We start from the raw sequence: 25,794 nt of genomic DNA, 5'->3' as shown, positions 1-25,794 counted from the left end.
CAGGCCACCACCCCTCCCGCTCAGACGCTCTCTACAGCCTCCTCCCGAGCTCCTGTTCATCCTCTCCCAGCCCCAGAAAGTTTTTCCACACCCAGAGCCAACCCCACTGCTGCGGTGATGCCCCAGCTCCCAAGGACAAGATCCCAGCCCCTTAGGGTGGCCTCTGACACCCTGCAAGCTCTGGCCCTGCCCTCCTCTGCAGCCTCTTCTCTCATGACAGTGCTCCCTGCACCCTGAACTTTGATTCATATTCAAGCCAAACCATATGGTCCTTAGCAAGGACTTTGCACATGCTGTTCAAATCACTTTTTTCTTTCTTTCTTTCTTTTTTTTTTTTTTTTTGAGATGGAGTCTTGCTCTGTCACCCAGGCTGGAGTGCAGTGACGTGATCTCTGCTCATAGTAGCCTCCGTCTCCCAGGTTTAAGTGATTCTCCTGCCTCCTGAGTAGCTGGAATTACAGGCATGCGCCAATACGCCCAGTTAATTTTTGTATTTTTAGTAGAGATAGGGTTGCACCATGTTAGCCAAGCTGGTCTCGAACTCCTGACTTAGGTGATCCACCCGCCTCGGCCTCCCAAATTGTTGGGATGACAGGCGTGAGCCACCATGCCCGGCTCCAAATCGCTTTCCATGGGCCTCTCTCCAGCTCACTTTCAAATGTCACCTCACTAGCCACTCTTCCTCCCTCCAGAAACCATTAGTGACATTTTGTGTCCCCTCCCAGTCTTAAGCAGACACCTCCTCCCAGCTCTCACAGAGCCCAGTGGCTCGTCTTTGGGAGCTGCAACCCCTTGCCTTACTATAATTATCCTCTGCGTTTCTTCCTCCTCAGGCCAGACCAGAGTTTCCTAAATTGTCTTGACCACACTGACCTATCAGTAAAAAGGTTTTGAGCACTCACGTCCAACAAGCGCATATCTGTTTATTTATCCATCATTTACAAGCCATACTGCACTAATATATAGTCATAACAAAATACACACTGAAGTAGGAATGTGGATACTTCCCGCACCCCAAAAACTGTCTTGAAAAACAACTAGAGGGCTGGGCGCGGTGGCTCACGCCTGTAATCCCAGTACTTTGGAAAGCCAAGGCAGGTGCATTGCCTGAGGTCAAGAGTTCAAGACCAACCTGGGCAACAGGGTGAAATCCCGTCTCTACTAAAATACAAAAAATTAGCTGGGCGTGGTGGTAGGCACCTGTAATCCCAGCTACTAGGGAGGCTGAGGCATGAGAACTGCTTGAACCCAGGAGGTGGATGTTGCAGTGAGCTGATATCGCAACACTGCACTCCAGCCTAGGCGACAGAGCCAGACTCTGTCTCAAAAAAACAAACAAACAAAAAAACTAGAAAGCCTGGGCCAGGTGCGGTGGCTCACACCTGTAATCCTAGCGCTTTGGGAGGCCGAGGCGGGCGGATCATGAGGTCAGGAGATCGAGACCATCTGGCTAACACGGTGCAACCCCGTCTCTACTAAAAAAAAAAATACAAAAAATTGGCCCGGCGCGATGGCTCACGCCTGTAATCCCAGTACTTTGAGGGGCCGAGGCGGGCGGATCACAAGGTCAGGAGATCGAGATCATCCTGGCCAACACGGTGAAACCCCATCTCTACTAAAATACAAAAAATTAGCCGGGCATGGTGGCGGGCGCCTGTAGTCCCAGCTACTCGGGAGGCTGAGGCAGGAAAACGGCGTGAACCCGGGAGGCGGAGCTTGCAGTGAGCCGAGATGCGCCACTGCACTCCAGCCTGGGGGACAGAGCGAGACACGGTCTCAAAAAAAAAAAAAAAACGAAAAAAAACTAGAAAGCCTGGATCCGCTTGAGAGGCCGTCACTGAAGGGCGGGAGCTCCTCGCGGACGCACACACCCTATCTAGCTCAATTGGTGTCCCCGGCCACCAAGACAGGGCCCGCCCGCGGTAATAATTGCCACCTCCCAGTTGGAGCTGCAGATATTTCCCAGCGTCCTGTGCTGGGCGCTGTGCCAGGAATATCACAAGCATTAACTTGTTCAATTCTCATAATAACCCCAGGAGATCAAGCCTCTTTTGATGCCCAGATGAGAAACGGGACCCAGAGAGGTGAAATGATTTGCCCGAAGCCACACAGCACGTGTCCCAAGGGAAATTGGAACCCTGGCAGGGCCGTTGAATTAGGCTAAAGGGACCTTGGGAGCGCTGAGTGAGGGTTTCTTGCATGGATGGATGGATGAATGAATTAATGAATTAATGAATTAATGAATGAAACAGAAATACCCAAAAGGGAAAGACAGAGACACAGAAAGTGACACGAAGAGACAGAAGCACATAGAAGAGACATCGGGGAGGAAAGAAGCAGAACCGAGCCCTGGAGCGTCTACACTGACCCTGAGCGGGAGAATGGCGAATGGGGAATGAGGGGTGTCTACACAGACCCAAACGCTCCTAGAGGGAGAGCGTCGGCAGGGAACGCCCTTGGGAAGGTCCCCGAGTCCGGGAATGGGGAAGGAGCAGGGCTGGGGCGTGGCCATCCGCGGGCGGGGTCAGCGGGCCGCAGACCCTCTGGGGTCAGTCCAGGGGCGAACTCCTCACCCCGGATCTGTGGAGTCAACTATGAACGTCGTGCAGGTCTTCTTCTTGAAGATCTTGGGGATCCAGCTCTGGAGACAGGAACAAGTGTAGGGGTGGAAGTGGGGTGAGAGGGCACCCAGTTCTGTCCTATGGGACACAGAGCCACCCACCCCGTGCGCTCCCCACGGACACAGGAGTCCGGGCCCCCAGCGCCCTCCCGCTCCAGACTCAGGAGTCTCGACCCCCATGCCCTGGACCCTGGAACCCGGACCCTCCCATCCCCCTCCTCCGTCTGACCCAGGAATCTGGGTGTCCAGCGCCCTCCTCTCTGGGAGCCTGGAGGCGAGGTCCCCAGCTCCGCGCTCCCGCAGACCCTGGTCCGGCGCTCACCTGCTCCTTCTCCGGCACCACCATGCTGCCGCGGCCGCCGCAACCTCCTGCAGCCCAGGGCCCCGGCGCTCCCTCCGCCGGCTCTGCTTCCAGACCCGCCCAGAGCAAACCGGATCCTCCACTTTCCAGCCTAGCCTGGGGCGGGGCGAGGTCTGGGGGGCGGGGAGTCTTGGAGACGCCAAAGCGGGAGGCGGGGAGAGGGCGGGTCCCAGGCCGCGATAAGGGGACAGAGGGACAGCGACCTGGGGGGTGCAGAGGCCCGGGCCGGGGGGCGAGAGACACACAGGGGAGACTCCAAGGGCAAGCGCGAGATGGGAACAGAAGGAGTTGGGGGCCAGTGGCGGAGAAGGAACAGACTCAGAAAGGAGGATGCCAGACAGGGAGGGGACAATTTAACCCAAAGAGGGGGAGACAAAGACTTAGGGGACAGAGAATCAGAAGGTGGGGCAGCAGGGACCCAGGGATAGACAGAGAGAGAGGGGGACAGAGACCCACAGAGAGAGGGGGACAGAGACCCAGGGAGAGGGGACAGAGACCGAGAGAGAGTGGGACAGAGACCCAGAGAGAGTGGGACAGAGACCCAGAGAGAGAGGGGGACAGAGACCCACAGAGAGAGGGGGACAGAGACCCAGGGAGAGGAGGACAGAGACCCAGAGAGAGGGGGACAGAGACCCAGAGGGGGGGGGACAGAGACCCGGGGGGGGGGGACAGAGACCCGGGGGGGGGGGACAGAGACCCAGAGAGAGGGGGACAGAGACCCAGAGAGAGAGGAGGACAGAGACCCAGAGAGAGGGGGACAGAGACCCAGAGAGGGGGGGACAGAGACCCAGGGAGAGGTGGACAGAGACTCTGAGAGAGAGTGGGGACAGAGACCCAGAGAGGTGGATGCCAGAGATGGGGAGGAGACACCTTGACTGAGGCAAGGGGCAGAGGGGGATGCAAAAACCAAAGAATTGGGGGAAGGGCAGGAACTCAGAAAGGAGGGGCCAGAGATTTAGGGGAGAGAGAGGGACACAGACTTGGGGGAGGACAGACACTAAGATAAGAGTGGGACAGAAGCCCAGAGTGAGAGGGAGAGGCAATCCCATGGAGGAGGGACAGGGACCCTGAGAGAGCAGATGACAGAATTGAAGAGAGAGGAGGACCCGTGAACAGGAACGGAGACCCTAGTGGGGGCAGTCATGAAGGGTGAGGAGTAGGAAATACTGACACACAGAGACGGGCAAGGCCACTTGTCTCCTGCCAGCCCTCTGTGATGGTGACAGCTGTGGCCTCCGTAACCTGAGTCCCCCTACCCCTCCCAGCTGTATTTATAGCCCTGGCCTAGCCCAGTCCCTGCCCCCAGATCTGAGTTCCAGGGACAGGAGGTCATGGGCACGTGTGTTGGGGGCCATGTTCCTTTCCCCCCATTCTAGGGCCTCAATACTGACATCACTCTCTCACCAGCATGTACCATTCCAGCTGGAAACACCCCGCAATGGAACCCCCAGTCCTTCCGTCCCAGGGGTCTCTCCCCTCTGATAAGTCTCTTCTGCCTCCCCCAGGTGCCCCAGGCTCCCCCAAAAACCTGCTAAAAGTCTAGCCTTTGTCTTTGCAGCTGCCAAACGTGAGCTTGTTGGTAGTTCAAAGTCAAGTCCCTTGGCCCCCGTCTCCTGGCCAGGGAGAGACCCCTCACTGGTCCCCTCCCCAGCTGGGAGGAGGAGGAGCAGGAGGCAGGCAGGCGGGGACTGACCCAGAATAACTCAGGGCTGAGAGTAAATTTAGCTGGAGAGAGGGGAGGGGAAAGACCCTATTGGCTGGGGAATGGGGAGGGAGGGCCCCAGAGGGGGGTCAGGGGGCTCCGGAGACAGCCTCAGAGGGGTGTCCAGAGCCAGGCAGCAAGGACCAGAGGAAGGTGGACAGAGACCGAAAGGACAAAGGAGAGACACAGAGAAAAAAAGAGACCAACCCCAAAGGGACAAAGACCCCAACATTTGTCCACATTGCCGCAGAGGCAGCTGGAGCCAGTGCTGCCTGTCCGTCCCCATGGGCCACCATAGGCCATGGCTGCACACTTCTGTCCTCTGGGCTGGGGTGGCCAGCCTGCTCCTCCCCCCGGCCATGACCCAGCAGCTCAGAGGGGATGGGCTGGGCTTCAGAAACTGGAACAACAACACTGGAGTCGCCGGGCTCTCCGAGGAGGCATCAGCAGAGCTTCGCCACCACCTCCACAGCCCTAGAGACCATCCAGATGAGAACAAGGATGTTTCCACAGAGAATGGGCGTCATTTCTGGAGCCACCCAGACCGTGAAAAGGAGGATGAAGATGTCTCCAAGGAATATGGGCACCTACTCCCAGGCCACAGGTCCCAAGACCACAAAGTCAGAGATGAGGATGTCTCAGGTGAGGAGGTCTTTGCAGAGCATGGTGGGCAGGCCCGTGGGCACAGAGGCCATGGGAGTGAAGACACGGAAGACTCAGCTGAGCACAGGCACCACCTCCCCAGCCACAGGAGCCACAGCCATCAAGACGAGGATGAGGATGAAGTTGTGTCCGGTGAGCATCACCATCATATCCTCAGGCATGGACACCGAGGCCATGATGGGGAAGATGATGAAGGACAAGAGGAGGAGGAGGAGGAGGAAGAGGAGGTCTCCACTGAGTATGGACACCAGGCCCACAGGCACCGAGGCCATGGGAGTGAAGAGGATGAGGATGTCTCAGATGGACACCATCATCATGGCCCCAGCCACAGGCACCAAGGCCATGAAGAAGATGACAATGATGATGACGATGATGATGATGATGATGATGATGTCTCCATTGAATATAGACACCAGGCTCACAGGCACCAAGGCCACGGGATTGAAGAGGATGAAGATGTCTCAGATGGACACCATCATCGCGACCCCAGCCACAGGCACCGAAGCCATGAAGAAGATGACGATGATGATGATGTCTCCACTGACTATGGACACCAGGCCCACAGGCACGGAGGTCGCAGAAAGGAAGAGGATGAGGATGTCTCCGATGAACACCACCATCACAGCCCCAGCCACAGGCACCGAGGCCACAAAGAAGAAGATGATGATGATGATGATGATGATGTCTCCACTGAGTATGGACACCAGGCCCACAGGCACCAAGACCACAGAAAGGAAGAGGTTGAGGCTGTCTCAGGTGAACACCACCATCATGTCCCTGACCACAGGCACCAAGGCCACAGAGACGAGGAAAAAGATGAGGATGTGTCCACTGAACGTTGGCACCAGGGTCCCCAACATGTCCACCATGGCCTTGTAGATGAGGAAGAAGAAGAAGAGGAGATCACAGTCCAGTTCAGCCACTATGTTGCAAGCCACCAACCTCGAGGCCACAAGAGTGATGAAGAGGACTTCCAAGATGAGTATAAAACAGAAGTCCCTCACCATCACCACCACAGAGTCCCCAGGGAGGAAGATGAGGAGGTCTCTGCTGAGCTTGGCCACCAGGCCCCCAGCCACAGGCAAAGCCACCAAGATGAAGAAACTGGCCATGGTCAAAGAGGGTCCATCAAAGAGATGAGCCATCACCCCCCAGGACACACAGTGGTCAAGGATAGAAGCCATTTGAGGAAGGATGATTCTGAGGAGGAAAAGGAGAAGGAAGAGGACCCCGGCTCCCATGAGGAAGACGATGAAAGTTCAGAGCAGGGAGAGAAAGGCACCCATCATGGCAGCCGGGACCAGGAAGATGAGGAGGATGAGGAGGAAGGTCATGGCCTCAGCCTGAACCAGGAGGAGGAAGAAGAGGAAGACAAGGAGGAGGAGGAGGAGGAAGAAGACGAGGAGAGGAGGGAAGAGAGGGCTGAGGTTGGGGCCCCACTGAGCCCAGACCACAGCGAGGAGGAAGAGGAGGAGGAGGAGGGGCTAGAGGAAGATGAGCCCCGCTTCACCATCATCCCCAACCCACTGGACAGGAGAGAGGAGGCTGGAGGTGCCTCCAGCGAGGAGGAAAGCGGCGAGGACACAGGTAAGTGGCCTGGGCTGGTGTGGGTGGGAAGGAACCGAGTCAGCCTGGGTCACTGCTGCCCTCCTGTCCCCGCAGGTCCACAGGATGCTCAGGAGTATGGGAACTACCAGCCAGGGTCCCTGTGTGGCTACTGCTCCTTCTGCAATGTATGTCCCCAGCCCAGATCCACCCACCAAGGTGTCCCCAGAATCTGTCCCAGGGGCCCTGGGGTGGTGCTGTGGGAGGGCTCAGAGCAAGGGCAGGCCAGGGTCAGTTCTGAAAGAAAAGAGATCCTTCTGCAGGCATGTGAGGTGAGGACAGACTGAAGGCTGGGAGGCTGGGAGGCTGGGGCAGTGGTCCAGGAAGGAGAGGACAAGACCCAAGCTGCATCTTGGGGTGTGGGGACAGAGACAGGGGTCTGTGGCAAAGAGAGTCGGGGGAAGGAGGGATGGCACAGGGGCTGATAGGCTAGGGGGAGAATAGGCAGAGAGCGGGTGGAGAGAGCATCTGAGCCCACCCTGACAGGGAGACATGGGGTCGCCCTGAGATAGAAAACCAGGGGCAGGGCCGGGTGTGGTGGCTCACGCCTGTAATCCCAGCACTTTAAGAGGCCAGGGTGGGCGGAACACGAGGTCAGGAGATCGAGACCATCCTGGCTAACACGGTGAAACCCCATCTCTACTAAAAAATACAAAAAATTAGCCGGGCGTGGTGGCACGCACCTGTAATCCCAGCTACTCAGGAGGCCGAGGCAGGAGAATCGCTTGAACCCGGGAGACGGAGGTTGCAGTGAGCTGAGGTTCGCCACTGCACTCCAGCCTGGGCGACAGAGAGAGACTCCGCCTCAAAAAAAAAAAAAAAAGGAAAAAAAGGGAAAGGAAGGAAAACAGGGGCAGGGGAGGGGAGGGGAGGCTGGTTTGGGGGGCAGATACAGAGCTCAGTGTTAGAGATAAAGAGGGTAGAGTCTGGGGAAGCGTCCAGGGTGCAGGGGTGGGCCAGGGGCGGGTACCTCCCAAGTGGCGTTAGAGTTTCCATCTAACCAGGCTCCCCCGGTCCCCAGCGATGCACTGAATGTGAGAGCTGTCACTGTGATGAGGAGAACATGGGTGAGCACTGCGACCAGTGCCAGGTGAGACCTCACCTCACACTCAAGGCTCCACTGGGCCTCAGGATGCACCGGGACCCTCTGAGGACCCCCAGCCCTAAATCCTGGTCTCTGACCCAACCCCTTACCTCTGATGCAACCTTGACTCCACAAGCGATCCTGACTCCAACCTTAACCTAGACCTAGCCTCTGGTCCGGGTCTGGTCCCGGCCCCATCCTAACTCCGCCCCCGGCCACGCCCCACGCTCACTCTCTCTCCCCGTCCCCGCCTCCAGCACTGTCAGTTCTGCTATCTCTGCCCGCTGGTCTGCGAAACGGTCTGCGCTCCAGGTGAGCATGGGCGGGGCCCTGGAAAAACCTGAGGAAGGTGCCAGGCCCAGCGTGGTGAATCCTGGTGGGGGCGGAGCCTGGCCCGGAAGGCTGGTGGGGCGGGGCTAAGAGGGGAGGCGTGGCCAAGGCTCTGAGCACGTGGGCCGGGGCCTGGCTCGAGGAACACCAGGTGGAGTTGCTGAAGCCAAGGGACAGAAATGAGTGGAGGGTTGAGATGCGGGCTTAGAGCCTAATGGGCGAGGCCAACTCAAGTAGGAATCGAAGGGGCGGGGCTACTGGAGAACGGATCACCCAGAACGAAAAAGGGGTCCGGTAGAAGGGATTCAGTTGGAAGAAGGAATTAGGGAAAAGGAGGGGGAGCTAGCACTAATCTCGCACGCTATACTGAGTGGCTGCCTAATTTTGCTCGTGCAGTAGCCCTCAAGCCTCTTTTCTCTGCTGTCCCACAGGAAGCTACGTTGACTATTTCTCCTCGTCCCTTTATCAGTAAGTGTGTAAAAGGGGAGCGTGTAAAAGCCCCGTTTAGAGAAGTGCTTGTCTCGCTATGAGTTATCAGATGACTCTGGGACTCCATTTCCCCGTCCATGAAACGGGCAGGTTAATGATCTCTAAGCGTCCTGGGGTGGGCTTTGAACACCAGCTGTCTAACTTCTGGCGTTCTCGTCTCCAGGGCCCTGGCAGACATGCTGGAAACGCCGGAACCCTGACCCAGCCGCTCGACTGCGACGCAGGTGTACCTCCCCCTGCCTTCCAACCCCTTTCCACGAGCTATATTTATTTCTCCGAATAAACGTGCTCCCCGTAACCTCATTGTCAGACGTGGGGTCTGGGAATCTCAGGGCATCGGGGAATGCGGGTAGGGTCTAGAGACCTGGACCTAGACTTGAGGGATGAGGGGCCTGGACTCCTGGCTCGAGGTGGTTGGTTGAACAGCCCCCACCCCCCAAAAAAAATCAGTCAACAAGGAAGCTTTTTGAAACAGTTCTCTTTACCCGTGATCACTGAGTGACGCCTGGGGCGGGGAGGCCGACCGAGAGTCGGGGGCGAGGGCTCCCTCACCGTCCCCCTGCCCCCACGCCACGTCGCCCAGCGGCATCGTGGAAAGAGGATTCTCCCATGCAAACCCCGGAGCCAGAGGAGAAGGGGAAGCGCCATTCTGCGCCCCCTACCCCCGGGGCACGGACACGGCCACAGCACGGGGGGCGGTGAGGCCCCGGGGACACGAGACACGGGGGAGGGAGAGGGGACCCCGCCCGCAGATGACCCGGGGGACCGGCGACCGGACGCGGCGGGGCGGAGCTGAGTGGCACAGGGGGCGAGGCTTGTAGCAGCGAGTCCCCCCTCCCCTCCTTTCGGACGAAGAAGGAAGACTTGGGCCCCGCGACTGGGCAGGAAAAAGGGGAGGGAGCAGCCTCTCCCCGCATGCGGCCCGGGAGGGAAGCCCCGCCCCCTTCCCGCGGGTAAAGGACACCCGTCTCCCAACAGAAACTGATCAATAAATTACAAAGTAGAGAAAAGGAAAGCGGACGTTTGGGGCGGGATTTCTTCCTCCCCGCTTCTTCCCCCTCTCAGTCCAGTTCATGTGGTTTGGTCCAGGCCCCGGCCCTGTGCGAGGCGGGCGCGCGCACTCCCGCTGGTCTGTACAGATGGTCCAGTCCTCGGCGCGAGCTCCCCCGCCCGCTCTCCCCGGCGAGGCCACAGTCCGGGCAGGAGAGGGAACAGCCCAGCCTCGGGAAGATTCTTCCGTCCGAGTGAGGTCACCTGCATGACGCCGGGCAGCGCGTGGAGCAGTGAAGATCCACCGCGCCGCCCCGCACCCCCAAGGTCGCCCAGCACGGTCCTCACCTGGAGGCCTGCACTAGCAGGAATAGGTCCGGACCGAAACGCCGTCTGCCCGGGAACTCCCAGAAGTCTGGCCTGGAGGGAGAGCGAGCAGCGGTTCAGCCTGGAGCACCCTCCTCCCTGTTCCTCTCCAGGATTCCTCCCTTTGGACTTCCCTTCCCGATGTCACAACGATCGCCGGGCCATGGGTTTCCCTCCCTTCCCCGCAGCCAAGGACTCAAACTCGCATTGGGCGAGTTCACTCCCGCCCTGGGAAGGGGGAGTGGGATTTATCCATTTCATCCTGACGGGGGAGTCCGGAACGTCGGAGCAGTCCATTCCTCAGGGGTGGGCGAGAAAGGACTAGGCCATTCCAGAACCTGGACTACTGAGGTGGTCCATGCCCCACCCTAGGGAAGCGAGGAAGGGCTGTCGCATTTGGGAGCCCCCCACCTTCTGGCTGCAGCTTGCGGAGAGGGAGCCCCGGAGAGCCCAGGGCTCCCGCTGCAGCCGAACGAAAGTTGGGGGGCAACATCTCAGCTGAGTCGGGAGTTACGCCTCGGAGGTCCTTCTCCCGGAACATCTTCCGCCAGGATGGGGAGCGGCTGAAAGACTTGGCGCTGTCCTAGGTATAGGAGCCGGACAGCCGGTGAGGGACTCCTGCCTTGTCTGACTCCGCCGCTTCCTTTGACTCCACCCCTCTCCGGGTCTCACCTCTCCCTTAACCCCGCCCCTCTCCTGGCCCCGCCTCCAACCGTGACCATTAATAGTCAGGCCCCGCCCCCTCAGCTCCGCCTCTCGAGGAGCCGCTGGGAGCAGACCCCTCTGAGCTGTTGCCGCGCCCACCTCGTCCAGCCGCCTGTCTGTGCCTAAGGAGATAAGGTTGCTGAATTCCTTCTCCAGAAGCTGCCGGGCCTGGAAAGAGGAGGTGGAGGGGGCGGTTGGAGCGTGCAGTCTGCGAGGTGGGGACGCCCAGCATGCTCCGGGCCCAGCGGCAGCTCACCTGTGCATTCTGCGTGGGGATCTGCAGGAGCAAGGCCAGGTCGGAGTAGTCGAAGGTCTCGTCCAGGGCGAGCAGTGCCCCGTGTACCCCGCTCTCCGTGAGGTTCGTGGCAAATTCCTTCAGGCCCAGCCCGGACACCCAACCCATGACCCGCTCATTGGACCACACCATCACGTCTGGGGACGGAAGGGACCCTCAGCCGTGCCCCTCCCGTGGCCTGGAGAGTTCAGTTTAGCCCATACCTCCACCTCCATTTGGTCTCTTCGGGCCACGCCCCCCACGCTGGCTCCACCCCTCGGTTATGGTGCCAATCTGCTTCTCCGGTCTCCCCCTACCCCCTCTCCTCCCCATCCAGCTCCACGCCCTCCACCTGGCTCCCAAAGGGACCCTTACGCTCTACTCACCTCGGATCTGGGTCTGACTTTCTTCCCGCCTCCGCTCCAGGTCCTTCCGGTCATAGTTGAGCCGTTTCAGGCACATAATCCCATAATGTAGACTCACCCTGAGCAGCAGGGGAAGTGGAGTCACGGATGAGCTTTCCAGTCCCCTAGACTGCTGCTCCTACGGGTCCCTCCCCACTGGCTGCGCTCTTCTTGGAAAGGGTGGGGAGCTGATAAGTTCTATTGACTGTTGACCCCCTCAGGAGGTGAGGCATTTTCAATAATAGGCACTTCCTACTGGCCAGCCTGGAAGGGGTCCAGGGTTAACTAGCCAAGCCATTTCAGGATCTGAACTTTTCCTGTGGACCATCTCATTGGTGAAAGGAGCACAGAGTCAGGATTTCCTGAGAACTCAGGCTAAAAGGGCCAAGATAAGCCTGGGAATCTCCCATGGCCAATCCTATTGGCCAAAGACTCTCTGGGGTGGGGCTTCCCTTTGGACTGTCCCCACTGGCCAGGCAGCCCCCACCTGTGAAAGCTGTCCACCATCTTGAGTTGGCCCCGGAGCTCCTTCTTGTTAAGGTGATCTAACATTCGAGCGTCCACCAGCGACTCCATGAAGTAGCTGCGGTATTGGGGCAGCCCCAGGCTGGGCAGCCAGTCGTTCCCCACCCACTCGTGGTTCATGTCGCCATATGCCAGGATCTGGGGCCATGGGCAGGTGAGGGAAGAGTCAGGCCCTCTGGCCCCTTCCCACTGTGCATGAGAGGGGTACAGTCCAACCTCCCAATCCAAGGTTTTTTCCCACCCCATGGTAGGACAATGACCAATCTCTGCTCAGGATAATGGACCAATCCAGAGTTGTCTCCTAGCCCTTCATGACAGCATATACTCTTGGCTACTCAAACAGTTGTCCTGAGACCTAGAGCGTCACCATCACCTGTGGACTTGCTGGAATTGCAGAATCTCAGACCTTATTCCAGACCTACTGAAGTCGGTATCTGCATTTTCACAAGACCCTCAGGTGATTCGAAATATACATTATATTTATTTTTAAATTTCTTTCTTTCTCTCTTTCTCTCTCTTTCTCTCTCTCTCTCTTTCTGAAAGAGTCTGCTATGTCACCCAGGCTGGAGCACGGTGGCATGATCTCGTCTCACTGCAACCTCCCCGTTCCAGGTTCAAGCAATTCTCTTGCCTCAGCCTTCGAGTAGCTGGGATTACGCGCCACCACACCCGGCTAATTTTTGTATTTTTTTAGTAGAGACGGCGTTTCACCATGTTGGCCAGGCTGGTCTCGAACTCCTGACCTCAAGGGATCCGCCCACCTCAGCCTCCCAAAGTGCTGGGATTACAGGCATGAGCCACCGCGCCTGGCTGTATTTGTTTATTTTTTAGAGACAGGGTCTTACTATGTTGCCCAGGTTGACCTCAGCTTCGTGGGCTCAAGCGATCCTCCTGCCTCAGTCTTCCAAGTAGCTGAGACTACAGGTGCGTGCCACCCCACTACACATTAAATTTGGGGAAGCACTGCTTTAACTCTGTCTCACTGCAGTCCAACGTCACTAAACCCCCAAGTCAGGACAATGGACTCTTTCAAGGCAGCTCTCCCACTAAGAAAGGGCCATCACTCTTGCAATGTCCTGAAAATACTTGTCTAATGTTATATCTGGCCCAGGACAGTATTCCAGATGAGTCCCAAGTCCCTCACTCCTTTCAGCATCAGCACAAAATCCACGCCTCCCCCTGGCTGGAAATATGTGATCTATGACCACAGTCAAACATAATTCCTCTGTGGACAGTGAGTTCATGCCTCTTGGGTTTTTTTGTTAGTTTATTTGTTTGGTTTTTATGAGATGGAATCTGGCTCTATCACCCAGGCTGGAGTACAATGGTGCAATCTCGGCTCAGTGCAACCTCTACCTCCTGGGTTCAAGCAATTCTCCTGCCTCAGCCTCCCAAGTAGCTGGGATTACATACGCTAGCCACTGCACCCGGGTAATTTTTGTATTTTTAGTAGACACAGGGTTTCACCATGTTGGCCAGACTGGTCTCAAACTCCTGACCTCAGGTGATCTGCCCACCTCAGCCTCCTAAAGTGCTGGAATTACAGGCGTGAGCCACTGCGCCCGGCCGCCTCTTGTTTCTTGAGAACAAAGTGTAGCTCCTGCTCCCCAACTTCTCATTCAGCCTGGCTACCTCACCACCACCACAGCCAGTGTGTCCTCCTTGGCCCTGGTACACTGAGCAGTCCACTGTAGCCCCCGCCCCCTCCACTATAGGGACACCGGCTGCTCAGTCTCTCCTGAGCTACAGAATTGAAGCCCCTTAGAGCCCCCACAACCCACGATGATGAAATGGTCCATGCATAAGGCTGACTATGCAACAGTCTGGGCTTCCACATCGCATCCCCTCTACCCTCCCCACCGCCAAGCCATAATGGAACAGTCCAGAGCCAAGCTTGGCGCAGCGCCCCCCCATGGGGATGATGGCATGTTCTGGTGAAGGCAGGGGCAGGGCTCGGAGGAGGGGCATCCATGCGTCGTGCACAGCCTGTTCATGCGCTCGCGCCCCGCCCCGCGCCCCCTACCTGCTCCCAGCTGATCTCCTTGGTCTCCTGACCCGTTAGTAGGAAGAGGGGAGAGAAGGGGTGAGTTAAGGGGCAGGCAGAGGAGGACGCAAGGAGCGGACTTAGGGATGGCCACAGACTCGGTCCCCGCCCACCCCCAAAGAAGGTTAGTGCCACCCCCAAGGCGGCCGGCAGGGGGCACTCACGGGCTTGGTCGTGGCCGTAAGGGACTCCATCTCCTCGTGTGTCATCCACACGTTTCCTGTGGACTGAGGGGCAGGGAGTGTTAATGGATGGTGGGAGAGGGCTTCGCGTGGGGGAGAGGAAGGAGGGTGTCCTCCTGAAGGCCCTGGGCCACACGTTTATGTCCCTCCTGCTTTCTGGGGCAAGCAGTAACAGAGAAAAGGAATGATTCTTATTATAGGGCACCTGCCATGTACCAGGCAATGTGACTTTGGAGTTGAACAAATTCAGGTTGGAATTGGGACCCTGCCATGCATTTTGCTGTGTGGCCCTGTGCAAATGACGTCACCTCGCTGACCTCACACAGAGGTACAGAATGAGGATTCAGAAGTGGGGGACAGACACAGCCATGGTGCAAATGTTTAGGGAGTATGGGGGGGTTCACATTTATTGAGCTTCTGCTCCCAACAACCTCACGAGTTAGGAATCCATACAAGGATAAAAACATTTATGTACTTCTGGTGAGTGTCAGGCACCAGTCACCGTCATAGGGTGTGGGATATGGCAAGGGACACGACAGACACTTTTCGTCCTAGTGGGGGAGAAACAATGAACATATTTTAAGTATGTTGGGGAAATTTGAATACAGAGTGAATAGTAAATGAAATTAACAACTGTGGCCAGGCGTGGTGGCTCACACCTGTAGTGCCAGCACTTTGGGAGGCTGAGGCGGGCACATCACTTTTGGAGATTGAAGACTAGCCTGGCCAACCTGGAGAAACCCCGTCTCTACTAAAAATACAAAAATTAGGCTGAGAGTGGTCTAGCACTTCGGGAGGCAGAGGCGGGTGGATCACCTGAGGTCAGGAGTTCAAGACCAGCCTGGCCAACGTTGGTGAAACCCTATCTCTACTAAAAATACAAAAATTAGCTGGGCATGGTGGCGTGTGCCTTTAATCCCAGCTACTCAGGAGGCTGAGGCAGGAGAATCACTTGAACCAGGGAGACGGAGGTTGCAGTGAGCCAAGATCGCACCACTGCACTCCAGCCTGGGCGACAGAGTGAAACTCCATCTCAAAAAAAAAAAAAAAGAAAGAAAAGAAAAGAAAAAGAAATTAACAACAATGTGAATGCCCTTAGGTGTGATAAAGGATGTGGTGTTTACAAGGAAGAAAAAGACCCACTAAAGTAATTTTGGGGGCCAAGATGTTATGACTTTCTCAAATTACATTCAAGTACAGGTCTCTGAGCATCCCCAACCTGAAAATCCAAAATCCAAAATGCTCCAAAATTCTAAACGTTTTTTTTTTTTTTTGGATGCACTCTTTCTCTGTCACCCAGGCTGCAGTACAGTGGGACAATCACAGCTCACTGTAGCCTCGACCTCCTGGGCTCAAAGGATCCTCCCACCTCAGCCTCCTGAGTAGCTGGGACTACAGGTATGCGCCACCACACCCGACTAATTTTTGTATTTTTAGTAGAGACGGGGTTTTGCCATGTTGCCCAGGCTGGTCTCGAACTCCCGGGTTCAAGAGATCGGCCATCCAAAGCCTCCCAAAATGCTGGAATTACAGGTGTGAGCCACAGTGCTTGGCCCTAAACTTACGTGCTGACACGAAGCCACAAGAGGAAAATCCCCCACCTGACCTCATGTGACAAGTCACAATCAAAATGCAGTCAAAATTTGTTTCATGCACAAAGCTATTTAAAATATTGTAGGCCGGGCACGGTGGCTCACGCCTGTAATCCCAGCACTTTGGGAGGCTGAGGCAGGTGGATCACGAGGTCAGGAGTTCAAGACCAGCCTGGCCAAGATGGTGAAACCCCATCTCTACTAAGAATACAAAAATTAGCAGGGCGTGGTGGTGGGCGCCTATAATCCCAGCTACTCGGAAGGTTGAGGCAGAGGATTGGAATTGCTTGAACCCAGGAGGCAGAGGTTGCAGTGAGCCGAGGTTGCACCATTGCACTCCAGCCTTGGCGACAAAGCAAGACTCCATCTCAAAAAAATAAAATAAAAATAAAAAATAAAATATTGTATAAAATTCTTTTTAGGCATGTGTATGAGATGCATATGAAACATAAATGAATTTCATGTTTAGGCTTGGCTCCCATCCCCAAGATATTTCATTTATATGCAAATATTCAAAAAAAACTTTTTAAAATCAGAAATTCTAAACACTTCTGGTCCCACGTATTTCAAGTAAGGGACACTCAACCTGTACTCCCCACTCCCCACCCCACACCCCACACACACAACAGAGCAAGTACAGCAAAAGTTTGAGAATCGCTGAACTGGGTACACATGATTTTCTGTATGTTTGAAATGTCTCGTAATCAAAAGTTGGAACGAGGGCCAGGCGTAGGGGCTCACGCCTGTAATCTCAACACTTTGGGAGGCCGAGGAGGGCGGATCACCTGAGGTCGGGAGTTCAAGACCAGTCTGGCCAACATGTCAAAACCCTGTCTCTACTAAAAATACAAAAATTAACTGGGCGTAGTGGCGGGCGCCTGTAATCCCAGCTACTCAGGAGGCTGAGACAGGAGAATGGCTTGAACCCTGGAGGCAGGGGTTGCAGTGAGCGGAGATAGCGCCATTGCACTCCAGCCTGGACAACAAGAGCGAAACTCTGTCTCCAAAAAAAAAAAAAAAAAAAAAAAAGGAAAGAAAAGATAATTAGAAGGCAATAAATGCTATGGGGAAAATTAGAAGGTGCTGAGATGCCGGAATGATGGGGAAACTCGTTTAGCTGACAAGTTAAGGAAAACTCCTTAGAGGTGGTGACATTTGAGTGGGACAGCAAATGCCGAGGAGAGGGAGAGAGTCAGGGAAGGAGGTGGCCTGGACCCCTCCTGGAGTACCACAGGGACGGACCACAGGCCAAGTTAGGAGTGGAGGGGAGGCTGAGGGGGGTAAAAGCCAATGAGAAGCAGGGTCGTGGGACAGGGGAGTGAGCAGGCCCAGGATTGGCTAGACTGAGGGCAAGAGGCGGGGCTCTGAGGAAGCGAAGGCTGGAATTGGCCGCCGGACACTCACAGTGCGGGAGGAGGCGGGGGCTGAGGGCGAGGTGAGCGAGACCATCTCCTGGATGGCGAGGCGTAGCTTGAGTCGGTGCAGCGGGTTGCTGATGCCGATCTCGCGCTGGATCTCCGTGTCTGACAGGTTGGCCATGATGGCACCGCTCTTGACATTGGCCCGGCAGGCGGCAACATACCAGGCAGGCATGCCCACCCACAGCTGCAGCGGACGGACAGAGGGGACAGAGGGGCAGAGGAGGAGAAAACCGGAGAGATGGGGGAACAGGGAGGTGGGGAAAGGCAAGGGGGGTGGGGAGCGAAACAGAGACGTGGGAAAGTTCGCAAGGAGAAGAAACAGGACAAGGAAAAGAGACGTGGACGAGATGAGGGAGAGTCCGAGGGAGACAAATAGGGAGAGAAACGGCGGGGGGGGGGGGGGGGTGGCGGGGGGTGGGGAAGAGGGAGAGGGAGAGAGAGAGAAAGAAAGAAAGAAATAGAGAGAAATAGAGGGTGGGGAGAGACAGGAAGCCGGAGACAGGGAGACATCGGCAGGGCGATCGAAGACATGAGGAGAAATATGGGGAATGACAAAAGCGTGGTCAGAGATGGGAATGGTGCCGAAAAATAGAGACAGAGAATCCAGAAAGAGAGAGTAGAGAGAACGACAGGACACCATGACCCAGGTGGGCAAGGCCAGAGTGGCAGGGGCAGAAGGAGAAGGAGAAAGAAACTGTTTAGGTGAACAGGAAGCCCGAGCCCTCCTGGGTCCTCACCTGCCAGGCCCATGGCCACCCCCACCTCTGGGCTAGAAGCAGGGTGCGCCAGGAGGACCAGGCAGCCCCTACCAGTGGGGCTGTCAGAGGGGTTGGGGACCAACAGTCAGGGCATTTCTGGGCCCCAGTACCTCCAGCCAGGACACCACGGTGGGCCCGTCCCAGGCAGCAAAAGGTAGGCCCTGGCGGCAGGCCTCCTCCAGGAGTTCATGCCTGTAAGGGTGAAGGGGCCAGGATAGAAGCTGTCAGGGGTGGAGACCCCCTGCTCTGTGGATGGCCCCCATCAGCACACACACACACACACACACATGCACACACGCACACGCACCTTTTATGAATGTACAAAACACGGCAGAAGGTCAAAAAATACATGTGAATCTGTAAATCCTCTCCCCCCAACCCCTATCAAAAGAGAGAACAAAATAAGAAAAACAAAAGAAACAAAAAATATAATATAAATGTAAAAAATACAAAAAAATTTTTTAAAAAAAAGAAAGAAAAAATAAAAACTCTAGGAGCTCCTGGGTTTCCAGGCAAGCAAGTTCAGGATCACGGACACCTCCTCCCAGCATTGAATTCCCATTTCTGTTCACCACCACCACCGCTGCACACACACACTCACACACACACACTCACACACACACCCTCTCACACACACTCATACACACTCACACATACACGCACTCACACACACCCTCACACACTCACACACATTCACATACACACACACACGCTCACACTCACACACACTCACTTCCTCTTGTTCCTTCGGTCCTTGTCTCCTGGGCCTGTCAGCTTGGCTAGCCCCAGAGGGTCAGTGGCCAGTGTCTCATCTGAGGGTGTTCCAGCTGGAGGCAGGGAGGGGTCGAAATTTGGAAAATCTCAAGGGGGAGGCAGAATCTTTCATGCTGGAGGTGATGAGGAAAATGCCGGAAAGGCAGAGGCCCTGAGGGAGTAGTGAGTGAGGGCACATCGAGGAAGTGATAAAGGCAGACAAGCACCCATGAATTGGAGTCATCCCCAAAATACGGCTGGATGCACTGGGATGCCCTTGGTAAGGTGGCAGTTGTATGCTGGTAAATGCCTAACAACCGGCTCCTTGGGGAGGCAGAAGGGAATCCCTGATTTGTAGCATTTGCCCATTTCCATGGTGTAAATAATCCCACCATGGCCAATTTCAAGCTACCAGTGTGATGTCAGCCAATTCCTGAAATAGCGGATCTCCTGAGCCAGTGCCAGCGGGCTCCAGCACACCACAGGAAGGTGCCCTGCTTTGAGGATGCCCCACCCTCTTCCTCTGTTTAAAAAATAGGTGGCTGGGCACGGTGGCTCACACCTGTAATCCCAGCACTTTGGGAGGCTGAGGCAGGCAGATCACAAGGTCAGGAGATCAAGACCATCCTGGCTAACACGGTGAAACCCCGTCTCTACTGAAAACACAAAAAGTTAGCCGGGCGTGGTGGTGGGCGCCTGTAGTCCCAGCTACTGGGGAGGCTGAGGCAGGAGAATGGCGTGAACCTGGGAGGCAGAGCTTGCAGTGAGCCGAGATAGCACCACTGCACTCCAGCCTGGGCGACAGAGCAAGACTCCGTCTCCAAAAAAAAAAAAAAAAAAAAAAAAAAAGGTAAATGAATCTGTAATCCCAGCACTTTGGGAGGCCGAGGTGGGTGGATCATCTGAGGTCAGGAGTTCAAGACCAGCCTGGCCAACATGGGGAAACCCTATCTCTACTAAAAATACAAAAAAATTAGCCAGGCATAGTGGCGGGTGCCTATAGTCCCAGCTGCTCAAGCGGCCGAGGCAGGAGAATCGCTTGAACCCAGGAGGTGGAGGTTCCAGTGAGCCAAGATCGTGCCACTGCACTCCAGCCTGGGTGACAGAGTGAAACTCCATCTCAAAACAACAACAACAAAAACCAAAAAACAACAAAAAAATAAGTAAAGGAAATAAATTCCTTTACCTACCCAGTCACCCAAGCAGGCCCCAGAGTGCCCTTTCCTTTTCCCTCCTCCTCCCGCCTACCTTGGCAAGCTGTGTTCCTTCCAAATTCTAAATAAATCACCAAATGAATGAAGACATGAATGGATGTCAAATGAACATACAAAGAAGAAAGAAAGGGAGGGAGGAAGGGAGGAAGGAACAAAGGAGGGAAGGGTTAGAGTGAGGTACTCACCCAGAGAAGAGCTGTCCCGGCCTGGGGGTCCCATTCGTCCCTTCTCTTTCTTGCCAAAGAGACGGCCTATGGATGACTTGATGCTCTTCTTCTTGGGGGCTTTGTGCAGAGAATCTGGGGTGCCCTCACTGGGAAAGCAGGAGAGAATGAGAGCATATGCTTGCTGAGATGCCCCCTCTCCTCCCAAGTCCTTGTCCACCCCCTTCTCATCTTCCCAAGCCAGCTTCTTCCTGTCCCTATCCCTTGTCCCTGCTGACCTTCCCCGTGGGGGTCCCCCATCTTCCAGGGACCCCGCCTGCAGTGCCAAGGCCTGGGTCATTCTCTCAAGACGGGCAGAGCGGGGAGTGGGTGGTGGGGTGTCTCCTGGGATGGCTGGCCCCTCCCCTCGTGGAGCTCCAGCTTCCTCCTTAGAGACATGATTCTGAGGACAGAGGGCATAGATGCTGGATTGAGTTCAAAGAGTCATGTCGGGGGCTCCTTATTAACTGAGATGTCTACTAAGGGGTGTGTGCGGTGACCCTGGTTTAGAACACAGTATACGAAGGTAGTCTAGCTCAAGTCAGGGTGAGTTGCAGAAACTTTTTTTTTTTTTTTGAGATGGAGTTTCACTCTTGTGGCCCAGGCTGGAGTGCAATGGCACAATCTCGGCTCACTGCAACCTCTGCCTCCCAGGTTCAAGAGATTCTCCTGCCTCAGCCTCCCAAGTAGCTGAGATTAAAGGCATGCGCCACCATGCCCGGGTAATTTTTTTTTTTTTTTTTGAGACAGAGTCTAGCTCTGTCGCCAGGCTGGAGTGCAGTGGCACGATCTCAGCTCACTGCAACCTCTGCCTCCCGGGTTTAAGCGATTCTTTAGCCTCAGCCTCCCAAGAAGCTGGGACTACAGGCCCACACCACCATACATGGATAATTTTGTATTTTTAGTAGAGATGGGGTTTCACCATGTTGGTCAGGCCTCAAAGAAAGCTAATGAGTTACAGGTTCTGGAAGCAGGAAAGCTGAATTTAAGGGAGTAAAATAGGGCCAATATCTCTTTGCCTCCCTCAAAGGGATCCTCAATTCTGAGGATCTAATTTGTAGTTCTCCAATGCATGTTGTCACAGAAACTTTTTTTTTTTTTTGAGACACAGTTTCACTCTGTCTCCCAGGTTGGAGTGCAGTGGCACAATTTCAACTCACTGCAAACTCTGCCTCTTGGGTTCAATTGATTCTCCTGCATCAGCCTCCCGAGTAACTGGAATTACAGGCACGTGCCACCAGGCCAGGCTAATTTTTGTATTTTTAGTAGAGGTGGGGGTTTCACCATGTTGGCCAGGTGGGTCTCGAACTCCTGACCTCAAGTGATCTGCCCACCTTGGCCTCCCGAAGTGCTGGGATTACAGGCGTGAGCCACCGCACCCAGCCAGAAACTTTTTAAAATCCTATGCAGAAACTTGACGCATGAGAAATAAAAGTAGACCAGATCTGACTAAAGTGAAAGTTAGGGTTCAAGATCCCAGTGACTCAGCCTCCCCTTTGCCCTTTGAGTTTGAACCTTTAGGGAAAGCTGAGGTTGCTTTGGAAAACCACTGGTGTGAGGGGTTATTGTTGCTGTACACTGGGGAGCCCTGCTTCTGACCTCTCCCCATCCCCCTACTAGGCTGGGGAGACTTCAGAGCACTCACAGCCTTGTCGGTGCCCTCACGGGCAGGGCTAGGGGGTGCCAGGCGGGGTGTTGAGTGGCCAGAGCTGGGAGGGGAGGGGCTGGCAAGGGTAGAGGTGGTGAGGGAGGGGGGCAGGGAGCAGCTGCTGCGGTAGCGGCCCAACGAGTCCAAGCCAGAGCTGGACACCCGGCTCTCCAGCTCCTCTGCCCTCTGTTCTGTTGTCTCCTTCTCCTCTTGGATCAGCCTGAGGAGGGAAATAGGGGAAACTGGGTGAGGGGCCGCAGCAGACAGCTGGAGAGGGAATCTGGGAGCACAATGGGCCAGAAAGGCCTGGTGGGGCAATGGGAATTCTGGGGACGGTGCAATGACGTCAGAGGACTTTGGTGGGTTTCTGAAGGCCTTCCAGGCTCAAGGAGAGTCAAGGGGTCCTGAGAGTCTCAGGAAGTCATTGCAGGATTAGGGCTATCAAGGTGATCGGGGTTTGTATCAGGGTGGCCCTGATGATAGTCAAGGGGTTTGGAAAATCATGAAGGGATTACTATGGACAAAAGGTCAAGTTCAAGGTGGCCTGTAAGAGCAAGGTCGTAATAGGAGCATTGTGAGATCAGGGACTCAGGCCAATCTAGGATCTGGGAAGGGCATGGAGTCATTTGGTATGGAAGGTGGTGGTCATGGTATATTTGCCGAAGGCTCATGGGGAGTACATTATAAGAGAATTGCTGAATATGGCCATTGCTGGTGAATCAGGGTAGACTTTACATCACTGGGGGCTTCTTAATAAGTTGGGGACTTTTTTTTTTTTTTTTTTTTTTTTTGACACGGAGTCTCGCTCTGTAGCCCAGGCTGGAGTGCATGGCACTATCTTGGCTCACTGCAAGCTCCGCCTCCTGGGTTCATGCCATTCTCCTGCCTCAGCCTCCTGAGTAGCTGGGACTACGGGCGCCTGCCACCATGCCTGGCTAATTTTTTGCATTTTTAGTAGAGACAGGGTTTCACCATGTTAGCCAGGATGGTCTCTATCTCCTGACCTCATGATCCGCTGGCCTCAGCCTCCCAAAGTGCTGGGATTACAGGCGTGAGCCACTGTGCCCAGCCTGGAGTTGAAGTTTTTGATTAGCGTGTTAGGATGAGATTCTTGGTGTTTGAGGTTGGGAACCTTGTGTTGTCTTGAGATTCCTAGGGTAGTGGGAGACTCTGGGCACTGGTTATGTGAAACCACAAAATCGATGGCGTAATGGAAGATTCTTGATGCATCAAGAGGAACTGGGCTATTTGGGGATGCAGGCTTTGGTGTGTTGGGGAATGGTGAGTATTGGCTGGGGGGTATATGTGTAGGTAGCACATAGAAGACTTCTGAGTGTATCCTAGGGGATGCCTGGACAGCGGAGTGAGTGTTGGGCTGGAAGAATTCCTTGTGGATGGTGTAAGAGGAGACGGACTCAGGCTTTCAGACCTCCAGAGCCAGAAGGGCTGTGGAGTCAGCTCCGGCAGGGCAGGGCAGGCCGGGGCGGGGCCAGGGCTCACTTGATCTCCTTGTTGATGGCCTCCAGCTGTTCCTGAAGCATGATGGCCAGCGTCTGCACGTCAGCCTGCCCACTGGGGGACAGCAGCTCGGCCCCAAACATCCCCTCTGCCTCCTCCTCATCGGAGCCGTCCAGTTCCCCAGGGAATGGGGGTGGTATGGAGCCCGCAGGGGCAGACCGCTCCCAATCCTATCCCTGTGTGGGGACAGAGGGACATTAGGTGGCTGGGGGCCGAGGTTGGCACTGGGTCTTGGCTCATGATCCTGACTTGCCCGACCTCACTGATGCTTTTCCCAGCCCAGCTTTATTTTTTTTATTTTATTTATTTTTTCTTGAGACAGAGTCTCATTCTGTCGCCCAGGCTGGAGTGCAGTGGCGCAATCTCGGGTTACGCTTCCCAGGTTCGAACGATTCTTCTGCCTCAGTCTCCTGAGTAGCTGGGATTACAGGCGCCTGCTACCACGCCCGGCTAATTTTTGCATTTTTAGTAGCAATGCCATTTTGGCAAGGCTGCTGTCGAACTCCTGACCTCAAGTGATCTGCCTGCCTCGGCGCCAGCAAGTGTTGGGATTACAGGCATGGGCCACCCTGCCCAGCCTCCAACTTCCTCTCTTGACAGGTCCCTGTTCTTGATCCCTCCCCAAATCCTCTCCAAGCCACGCCCACACCCATGACTCCACCCCCGCCCCTGATTCCCATGACTCAGCTGGCTCCTGTTCCTCACCTAACCCCACCTACTCTGGGATTCTACACACCCCTCCCTGTCCCATCATTACTCTCAGGTTCTCACCAGGTGGCAGGACATCCACAGGAGGAGACATCCAGGCAAGAGGGTTGCAGGGAAGGAGAGAAGAAAGGGTGAGTGGGTGAGTCCAAGAGATCCTGCCTCTCAACCCAGCTTCCTCCCGGAGCCCCACAGATTTAGTTCCACTTCCTACAGCTGCCCGCCCAAGCCCTGCTCAGTCCAGGACCTAGAGGCAGCTGCTGACCTTGGAGGGCTCCTCCTTGACCCCTGACCAGCGGCCCCTCTTGCCTGCCCGACCACTGCCAGCCACATAGGGATCCAGGTGGGCACCAGAAGGTAAAGTGGGTGCCTGAGAGTAACGGAGCTCCAGGGCACTGCCAGGGAGAGACCTGTGGGCATGAGGAAAGCAGTCAGAGACCAAGGGGTCAGGAAAAGAGCACAGAGGTAAGGGTCACAGAGACAGACCTAGGGCCAGGGGTCCTGAAGTCAAGGTCAAGGGGCCAGGCCTGGTGGCTCAAGCCTGTAATCCCAGCACTTTGGGAGGCTGAGGTGGGCAGATAACTTGAGGTCAGGAGTTCGAGACCAGGCCAACCTAGTGAAGCCCTGTCTCTACTAAAAATAAAAAAATTAGCTGGATGTGGTGGTGGGCTCCTGTAATCCCTGCCACTCTAGAGGCTGAGGCAGGAGAATCACTTGAACCGGGGAGGCGGAGGTTGCAGTGAGCTGAGATCATGCCACTGCACTCTAGCCCGGGCAGCAGAGTGAGACTCTGTCTCAAAAGAAAGAAAAAATAAATAAATAAAGTCAGGGTAAAAAACCAGAGTGGGCTGAGCACAGTGGCTCACACCTGTAATCCCAGCACTTTGGGAGGCCGAGGGGGGAGGATCACTTGAGGCCTGGGGTTCCAGACCAGCCTGGCCAACATGGCAAAACCCCGTGTCTACTAAAACTACAAAAATTAGCCGGCTGTGGTGGTGCACGCCTGTAGTCCCAGCTACTCGGGAGGCTGAGGCACGAGAATCGCTTGAACTCAGGAGGTGGAGGTTGCAGTGAGCCGGAATCGTGCCACTGCATTCCAGCCTGGGCGACAGAGTGAGACTCTGTCTCAAAACAAACAAACAAACAAACAAAAAACAAAAACAGAGGGGTCAGAAGTCTCAGGAGGACAGGAAGTGGGGATCAGAAGGGAGGAGCTTGGCGCTTGGCCAACGGGGCTCCATGGTGGGGGCAGGGCAGAAGGGCTGCTGTCACCTGGAGTAGGAGGATGGTGGCCTCCCCCGCAGCTGGTCGATCTCCATCTGCATCCGCTCCATTTCGGCCAAGAGCTGCTCCTGGGGGCCGGTGTTGGAGGTGTCGGGTTAGAATCTGCTCCGCCCAGGAGGAACAGCCCCTGCCAGACTTGCAGACCCTAGCCTCAGCAACCACTGCCCCAACATCCTCCTCCTGTCCCCTCAGGGCCCCCTACCTTGTTTAGCAGCAACTCATCCTGAAGCTTCTTCATGTTGGCTATCTCCTCGCTCAGAGAGTTCTGTGGAGACAGGTGAAGTGAGGGAGTGAGGCCTGAGGGGCCACGCCCGTGGGGCTGCAGGCAGCTCCCAGTGCACACAGACAGGCCTG

The 25,794-nt window shown here is 55.6% G+C and overlaps 3 protein-coding genes across 9 annotated transcripts in view; 1 reads left to right on the top strand and 2 right to left on the bottom strand.

Moving 5' to 3' along the window:
- TRPM4 (transient receptor potential cation channel subfamily M member 4) overlaps positions 1-3,094 on the bottom strand; it is a 56,166-nt gene extending 53,072 nt beyond the window's left edge. For 2 of the 5 annotated variants that reach the window (XM_054673955.2, XM_024351548.3), the window contains exons 1-2: positions 2,943-3,094; positions 2,574-2,641 (exon numbers count right to left, since the gene is read on the bottom strand). In XM_054673955.2, the coding sequence (XP_054529930.1) occupies positions 2,574-2,641; positions 2,943-2,966 (92 nt within the window). In that variant the 5' untranslated portion in view covers positions 2,967-3,094. The remainder of the gene's footprint in view (positions 1-2,573; positions 2,642-2,942) is intronic. The other 3 variants (XR_002940691.2, XM_024351547.2, XM_063800805.1) reach the window with 3 other exon arrangements.
- Positions 3,095-4,761: 1,667 nt separating this feature from the next.
- HRC (histidine rich calcium binding protein) lies at positions 4,762-9,152 on the top strand. Of its 2 annotated transcripts, XM_016936494.4 has the most exons (6): positions 4,763-6,933; positions 7,009-7,079; positions 7,973-8,041; positions 8,293-8,347; positions 8,797-8,833; positions 9,018-9,152. In XM_016936494.4, the coding sequence occupies exons 1-6, from the start codon at positions 4,968-4,970 to the stop codon at positions 9,052-9,054; spliced, it is 2,235 nt and encodes a 744-aa protein (XP_016791983.3). In that variant the 5' UTR covers positions 4,763-4,967; the 3' UTR covers positions 9,055-9,152. The 2 variants fall into 2 exon arrangements, 1 of the variants encoding a protein (XP_016791983.3); XR_010153919.1 differs by lacking the exon at positions 7,009-7,079 and having other exon boundaries at positions 4,762-6,933.
- A 165-nt stretch (positions 9,153-9,317) lies between these two features.
- PPFIA3 (PTPRF interacting protein alpha 3) overlaps positions 9,318-25,794 on the bottom strand; it is a 31,723-nt gene continuing 15,246 nt past the window's right edge. The window contains exons 12-30 of one of the 2 annotated variants that reach the window (XM_016936490.4): positions 25,643-25,705; positions 25,429-25,508; positions 24,422-24,566; positions 23,434-23,621; positions 21,931-22,153; positions 20,525-20,688; positions 20,268-20,395; positions 18,849-18,942; positions 18,226-18,307; positions 17,341-17,541; positions 14,327-14,389; positions 14,142-14,168; positions 12,081-12,256; positions 11,576-11,673; positions 11,172-11,347; positions 11,015-11,083; positions 10,622-10,793; positions 10,193-10,264; positions 9,318-10,108 (exon numbers count right to left, since the gene is read on the bottom strand). In XM_016936490.4, the coding sequence (XP_016791979.1) occupies positions 10,206-10,264; positions 10,622-10,793; positions 11,015-11,083; positions 11,172-11,347; positions 11,576-11,673; positions 12,081-12,256; positions 14,142-14,168; positions 14,327-14,389; positions 17,341-17,541; positions 18,226-18,307; positions 18,849-18,942; positions 20,268-20,395; positions 20,525-20,688; positions 21,931-22,153; positions 23,434-23,621; positions 24,422-24,566; positions 25,429-25,508; positions 25,643-25,705 (2,208 nt within the window). In that variant the 3' untranslated portion in view covers positions 9,318-10,108; positions 10,193-10,205. The remainder of the gene's footprint in view (positions 10,109-10,192; positions 10,265-10,621; positions 10,794-11,014; positions 11,084-11,171; positions 11,348-11,575; positions 11,674-12,080; positions 12,257-14,141; positions 14,169-14,326; positions 14,390-17,340; positions 17,542-18,225; positions 18,308-18,848; positions 18,943-20,267; positions 20,396-20,524; positions 20,689-21,930; positions 22,154-23,433; positions 23,622-24,421; positions 24,567-25,428; positions 25,509-25,642; positions 25,706-25,794) is intronic. The other variant, XM_016936491.4, reaches the window with a different exon arrangement.

The sequence above is a fragment of the Pan troglodytes genome, chromosome 20 (genome assembly GCF_028858775.2).
Source record: "Pan troglodytes isolate AG18354 chromosome 20, NHGRI_mPanTro3-v2.0_pri, whole genome shotgun sequence".
Taxonomy (NCBI): domain Eukaryota; kingdom Metazoa; phylum Chordata; class Mammalia; order Primates; family Hominidae; genus Pan; species Pan troglodytes.
This window is presented reverse-complemented; position numbering and strand designations above follow the sequence as displayed.

Coding starts and splice junctions, on each gene's coding strand:
- HRC (XM_016936494.4), top strand. CDS start 4,968: ATGGGCCACCATAGGCCATGGCTGCACACTTCTGTCCTCTGGGCTGGG. Junction 6,934..7,008: donor GGAAAGCGGCGAGGACACAG/GTAAGTGGCCTG, acceptor CTGTCCCCGCAG/GTCCACAGGATGCTCAGGAG. Junction 8,834..9,017: donor TTCTCCTCGTCCCTTTATCA/GTAAGTGTGTAA, acceptor TCTCGTCTCCAG/GGCCCTGGCAGACATGCTGG.